General features: G+C 42.8%; 1 protein-coding gene and 1 non-coding gene across 3 annotated transcripts in view; both read right to left on the bottom strand.

Annotated features, from left to right (window-relative positions):
* Window positions 1-3650, bottom strand: part of LOC110289881 (transmembrane and coiled-coil domain-containing protein 5B) — an 11554-nt gene extending 7904 nt beyond the window's left edge. Inside the window, exons 1-5 of one of the 2 annotated variants that reach the window (XM_021156280.1) lie at window positions 3534-3650; window positions 2681-2725; window positions 1862-2011; window positions 1456-1573; window positions 1107-1157 (exon numbers count right to left, since the gene is read on the bottom strand). In XM_021156280.1, coding sequence (XP_021011939.1) covers window positions 1107-1157; window positions 1456-1573; window positions 1862-2011; window positions 2681-2715 — 354 coding nt within the window. In that variant the 5' untranslated portion in view covers window positions 2716-2725; window positions 3534-3650. The remainder of the gene's footprint in view (window positions 1-1106; window positions 1158-1455; window positions 1574-1861; window positions 2012-2680; window positions 2726-3533) is intronic. The other variant, XM_021156282.1, reaches the window with a different exon arrangement.
* Window positions 960-1121, bottom strand: LOC115030528. The gene has a single exon (XR_003836112.1). It is a non-coding gene; the product is annotated as a U1 spliceosomal RNA (small nuclear RNA).
* Window positions 3651-6537: the final 2887 nt, after the last annotated feature.

The following is a 6537-nucleotide window of genomic DNA, read 5'->3' as shown; positions in this document are numbered from 1 at the left end:
CTCTCCTCTCCTCTCTTCTCTTCTCTTCTCTTCTCTTCTCTTCTCTTTCCTTCTTTCCTTCCTGCCTGCCTGCCTCCCTCCCTTCTCTCTTTCTCTCTCTCTTTCTTTTCTTCTTTTTTCTTTCTTTCTTTCTTTCTTTCTTTCTTTCTTTCTTTCTTTCTTTCTTTCTTTTAAGATTCGTATTTGTAATTGTGTGTGCATTTGTGTGTGCGTGTGTAGGTGTGTGTGTGTAGGTGTGTATGTAAATGTGAGTACAGCTCTCTTTGGCATCCAGAGAGAATGGCTTCAAGTCCTTGGATCTTGAGGGAGAGGTGATTGTGAACTACCTGACCTGGGCACGGGGACCAGAACTCAGGTTCTGAGTATGTAAGAGTATGTGTTCTTGAGCACTAAGCCCTGACTGGACATCCTTTTCTGTCCCCATGACCAATATAGCTCCACACTGAGGAGAGAAGCATGGGCTTAACAGGAGGAATTGGGGAAAGAATGAGCCATTGTTGCTCATGTAACTATTTATCTCTTTTTCCCACAGCCTGGCATGTCTGGAGGACAAATTTGCGTCTGAAGACTCTGAAGGTGATGGGGGTGTAGGGCAAATGTTTACCGTCTTCCTGTTTATCTGACTAGAGAGTTCAGAAGATTCTTTAGAAATCAGTCATATTTCAAGATAGACTTAAATCTGTGAAAATTCACTTCATTTGTATGTAGCATATAATCTATATTTTATGTGGTTACATATAACTGATGAGAAAAAATATACATATATACATGTGTGTGTGTGTGTGTGTGTGTGTGTGTGCATGTGAATTATATTCCCCAAATTCACCACATACGTCTTCTGTCCATTCCACCAGCCTTTGTTTTGTAATGATAATGCTGTAGGAAATAAGGTTCCTTACAATTTGGGATGTCCTCTTGCCTTCTTGTTTTTTTCTTTTTCTTTCTTTTTTTTTTTTTTTCAGGGGAGAGCGCGAACACAGTCCCTCACTACCACAAATTATGCAGTCGAATTTCCAGCATTTGGGGAAATCACAGGGGTCAACACATCTGCAGTGCAATGGATAAGCCTCGCCCTGGGAAAACCACCTTCGTGATCATGCCCTTACCTTCTTCTGAAGTTCCATCACATTCTTGCTTAGGGTCTTATTCTTTTTCTCCTGTAGGAAGAAAGAGTTAAAGGAGACAAACAGATTCTGCTTTCAAGACCACTGACGTAATATGTGGGGATGAGGGTGTCAGTTAAGTGCACCTCGGTCCTTCATAGAGGACCTGGGACAGAGTCAAGGTCGTATGCCCATGCCTTGTGCTTCATTGTCACAGAGACCACCGCCCCCCCCCCCCGGCAGCTATGATTTCTGTAGCCACAGAGGCAAGGAGCATATGCAGAGACTCTGGGGACAGACAGAGCGATGGCTGCAGAGGGTTTCTTAAGGTCTCCTTTAGAAGTCTTCTCACCAGCTTTGCTGTCTCCAGCTCCAAGTCCTTCAAGGCAGTCTCCTTCTGTGCTAGGATCTCATTGAAGTCATCCCTCTCTGGGACTCTTCCTATGGACAGGGCAATATCTCTCTCAAGACTGAAAAACAAAGTTACTCAGGTGTGAATCAGTCCTAAGGAAGCTGCCACTGAAATCACGCCACCAACATCTGAGTGAGCTGGAGTGACAGTGCAATAAAATGTCAATGAAATGAAGAAATTGATGCAAGGATCCACACCCAAGTCTTTGGGGGGGGGCACAGAGGTCAAGTTTCAGAATTTAAATCACACACTGAAATTTCCACCAGGGAACTGACCCCCCTCGCTTCCCTTTAGGCTATGGGACATCACGTGAGGAGCCTCTCCTTCACCAAGGGCAAAGCCTGACCTTTGTATAGATTCTTCTTTCTTTTGAATCTTTCTGAGGAGAATCTGATTGGCCTCATCCAGCCTCTGTAGATCCTTTTCAAGGTCTGAGTTCAGGTACTTGAGATTCTGTTTTATGGCTTCTAAAGTTGGTATTTCTGTAATCTCAGCCCTACAGGAAAAGCATCATTATGACTAAACTCACCACAAAACCCCACAACTCCAAGAGGACATACATGTATTCTCTTTCATCCTCTAGTCTCCTGTTGTTTACACACCTAATTGATTTGATTGATTTTTTTTCATAATTAACCAATTTCTGTGGTATTCCTCAGAAAGCAAACATTTGTCACACTTTCATTTTAAATATTATTAAGCAATACTCACTAAAATGCAAATCTTTTGTGTACAAAAGGAAAACCATATTTTTTTATATAAACAATTGGACTCTAACTTGTTCACCTCCAAAATTTTATAGGGAAAATATGGCATCTAATTAATATATGTAAGGCAGTTAAAGGTGGGAAATAAAAGAAAATTCTTGCCTTTTGTTACAAACTTGAATATTATCTGTCTCAGTCTATCAGAATCTTTCTGGCTTTCTGGGAAGGAGGGAGGGGAATGGATCTTTCCCCTGAACCAAGCTGATGTGCTGGGTGACAGGACAGCTTCTGCTCAAGGTCCCACTGTGGCAGTGTGTAATGAAATAAGGGAAAATGGAACTGAAATTTCTTCCAAGGTTCTCAGGCTTAAGGAAAGAACATCTTCACAACTGAGGTGTGGGTCACTGGAGATTTCTAGAGCAGTCATCTTTCTGGCTCCCTGTTAGTGGTTTACTTACTCATCATCCAATGGGTTCTGTTCAGCATCTTCCATTGCTTGCTTCCTAGATATGAATACAGACAACTGTTACAAACCCAAAGGACCTACCATGCAGCATGTTGGCACACGGAAAGGAGATGGCAAAAGTGAGATGCTCCTCAGGCACGTCAGAGTCAAGATGAAGCTTCTGTGCTCTCACTTTCCCAGATACCATCTCAGCATATCAGGCAAACTACATTTCAGCAACAGAGATCATAGTTGGATCTTCAGATCTCAGAACAGATCACATTGGGTTTAGAAACCTTTTAAATATTTGTTCTTTCCATCCTTTCCCTTCCTTGCTTGTACTTATTCTGGGGGTCTGGGGGGAGTAAATGTTAAGGGACAGTGACAGATGCATGTATGTCAGTTGACAAATACAAAAATAATTTATACTTCCAATGTAAACCCTCAGGGAAACAAAACAAAACAAATAAATACCCACCCCCAAAGAAACAAAATAAGCCAAGAACTTGGCTGTCTGATTTCTATTAGCCCATTACTCTCTAAATTTTCAACAAGCTTTAGAGAGTGAAGGCTGGGTTGAAACAGCAGCCACTACTTGGAAAGAGACAGAGGCATCAAGCTTTGGAGGAAGCCAAAGGCTGGTATTTCATAACCAGCACACCAGTACTAATATCCAGCACTAAGTCCAGTCTTAGGAAGGCAGAACACCAGCACACCATCCTCCTTTCACATCCCTCTTTGAAGGGCTGCATTTGATACCTTTTGAAGTTCATCTTCCACCTCCTTTCTTTTAACCATTTCCACTACATTTTCTTTTTCCTCCAGAAGTCTATTTACCCACAAGAAATCCCAAACTGTGTAAATACCTTTTAAAACACAACTTTCTTTGTTTTCAACAGAGATCTTTTTTTCTATTCCAAATAGATTTCCTTTCCAGCTGTATGCCAGGACTGTCACTCAGGGATTGTCTTGTTGACTAAGTCCCCACACATAACTGGACTAGTTACTCTGGCTGGGTGGGGCAGCATGTCATAGTGGGATAATGACATCGTCTTGTCATCCCAGTAGCAAAGTGGGAGAGTCCAAAGCTTCAGGGCAGGTTAGGTGTCTTATGAAATAGGAATAGGTCCTGAAGAACAATTTGGGCACAGCTAAAACATCTTCTGAGGCAACAGCTATCTGCTTTATGGAGCACGGTCACATCCCACGTCTATAGACCATATATCTACATCCCAAGTCTATAGACCAAGCAGTGGTTATAATCATTCTCATCTCTCTTCTATGATTTCTGTGTGGCTGTTCACAAGTTATTGCTGTTAAACACAAAATGTATATCTCTGTTGAGTTACCCAAAGGGTAGAAGTAAGAAAGTCAGAGAGAAGACCAAAAGAATCCGAATGGTGTCTGAGCTGCCATTCTTACCACATGGGGCTTTTAGAGCCGTAGAACTTGTCCTCCTGCCCCAAGCTAGTCCTCTAGGTCACTGGGAAATAATGAGATGGTTTGAAGCTTATCTAGCCCAGTGTGGCCCTGGTGGGCAGAGAGTAACATGGTTCCTGCCCCTTGGATAGGGCTCTAATTTGAGCCTCTGTGAGTGTCAATGGCAGCTGTGGGCATAAGGCTTGCTTGTGTAATAATATACATATTTCACATTCTTCTGAGGAATGTCCTCTCTGTTAAAGTTAATGACTCCATGATAATCAGACTATACATGAGTCCAGGAGGCAAAGTATGGCTGATGTCTCAGCAAAATGGTAAAGACTGGGACAGTCCTTCAACATCCTTAGTCATCAGGGAAATGCAAATCAAAACAACCTTGAGATCCCACCTCACATCAGTCAGAATGGCTAAGGTTAAAAAGTCAAGTGACAGCAGGTGTTGGTGAGGATGTGGAGAAAGAGAAACACTCCTCTATTGCTGGTGGGAATGTAAGCTGGTACAACCTCTCTGGAAATCAGTTTGGCAGTTCCTCAGAAAACTGGACAAGTACTACCTGAGGACCCAGCAATACCACTCCTGGGCATATACCCAGAAGATGCTCCAACATGTAATAAGGACACATGCTCCACTATGTTCATAGCAGCCTTATTTATAATAGTCAGAAACTGGAAAGAACCCAGATATCCCTCAACAGAGGAATGAATACAGAAAATGGGTTACATTTATACAATGGAATACTACTCAGCTATTAAAAATGATGAATTTATGAAATTCATAGGCAAATGAATGGATCTGAAAGATATCATCCTGAGTGAGGTAACCCAATCACAAAAGAACACACATGATATGCACTCACTGATAAGTAGATATTAACCCAGAAGCTCAGAATATCCAAGATACAATTCACAAACCACATGAAACTCAAGAAGAAGGAAGTCCAAAGTGTGGATACTTCAACCCTTCTTAGAAAGGGGAGCAAAATACCCATGGAAGGAGTTACAGAGACAAAGTGTGGAGTAGAGACTGAAGGAATGACCATCCAGAGACTGCCCCACCTGGGGATCCATCCCATATACAAACACCAAACCCAGATACTATTGTCAGAGCTTCCTGACAGGAGCCTGATATGGCTGTCTCCTGAGAGGCTCTGCCAGTGCCTGACAAATACGGAAGTGGATGCTCACAGACATCCATTGGACTGAGCACAGGGTTCCCAATGGAGAAGCTAGAGAAAGGACCCAAGGAGCTGAAGGGGTTTGCTGCCCCATAGGAGGAACAACAATATGAACTAAATAGTATCTCCAGAGCTCCCAGGGACTAAACCACCAACCAAAGAGCACACATGATGGGACTCATGGCTCCAGCTGCATATGTAGCAGAGTATGGCCTAGTTGGTCATCAATGGGAGGAGAGGCTGTTGGCCTTGTGAAGGCTCTATGCCCCAGTATAGGGGACTGCCAGGACCAGGAATAGAGAGTGGGTGGGTTGGTGAGCAGGGCAAGGTGGGAGGGGATAGTGGATTTTGGACGGGTAACTAGGAAAGGGGATAACATTTGAAATGTAAAGAAAATATCTAATAAAAAAAAGAAACAAGAAAATAATAATAATAAAAAGCTCTAAAAACAGTTCAAAAATATATATAATTGCTCAAATATAAGGATGTAATATGAACTACAAGTGGCTTCATGGATCTAAAGGAACAAAGGCAGCTACACTATGAGCCAGCTTGTCAGAAAGATACAAAAGCTGGCAGATTCCTGAGTTCAAGGTCAGCCTAGGACAGAGCTACATTAGACCCAGGGGCTGTAGAAATGGTAATATCAGGACCAGGTCCCACCCAAGTAGTTTATTGTCTGTGTTTCCCAAAGACAGATCTCTGAAATCTTTTTGAAGTTTAAGAAAAAAATATGTGCTGGCTGTGACTTAAGAATCAAAGGGCTGGGGGTTCTCCAGATGCTGATTCACAGGATAATCAAAAGGAAACCTGGAGTAAATGACTGGATTGATACGCAAAATAAAAGGCTGGACCTGTGTTCTGCAGAAGATGAGAGGTCAAAGAATTTTTTAGGATTAAAAAAAGAGAAGTGCTTGGAGACAGACAGATAGACAGACAGGCGCGCGCGCGCGCGCGCACACACACACACACACACACACACACACACACACACACACACACACACGCAAACACAGGACGGAGCAGAACATGGACAGAGAGATCTCTTAGAATAACAAGCAAGCAGAATATAGACAGATCTCCAGAGAGAGAAAGCAGAACATAGAGAGAAGCAGACTGGAAAAGCTGTATCAAGCAGCAGGCAGGCAGTTAACTCAGATCCATGATATGCACCCTTCTCTCAGAACCCCTCCCTCTCCATGCCGAAGCTTCTCCTTGGCAAATGGTGGCAGGAATAGAAGATGAGAAAATGGAAA

Source organism: Mus caroli, chromosome 2 (assembly GCF_900094665.2).
Source record: "Mus caroli chromosome 2, CAROLI_EIJ_v1.1, whole genome shotgun sequence".
Classification (NCBI taxonomy): Eukaryota; Metazoa; Chordata; class Mammalia; order Rodentia; family Muridae; genus Mus; species Mus caroli.
Note: the sequence above shows the minus strand (reverse complement) of the source record. Positions and strands in the feature narration are given on the sequence as shown.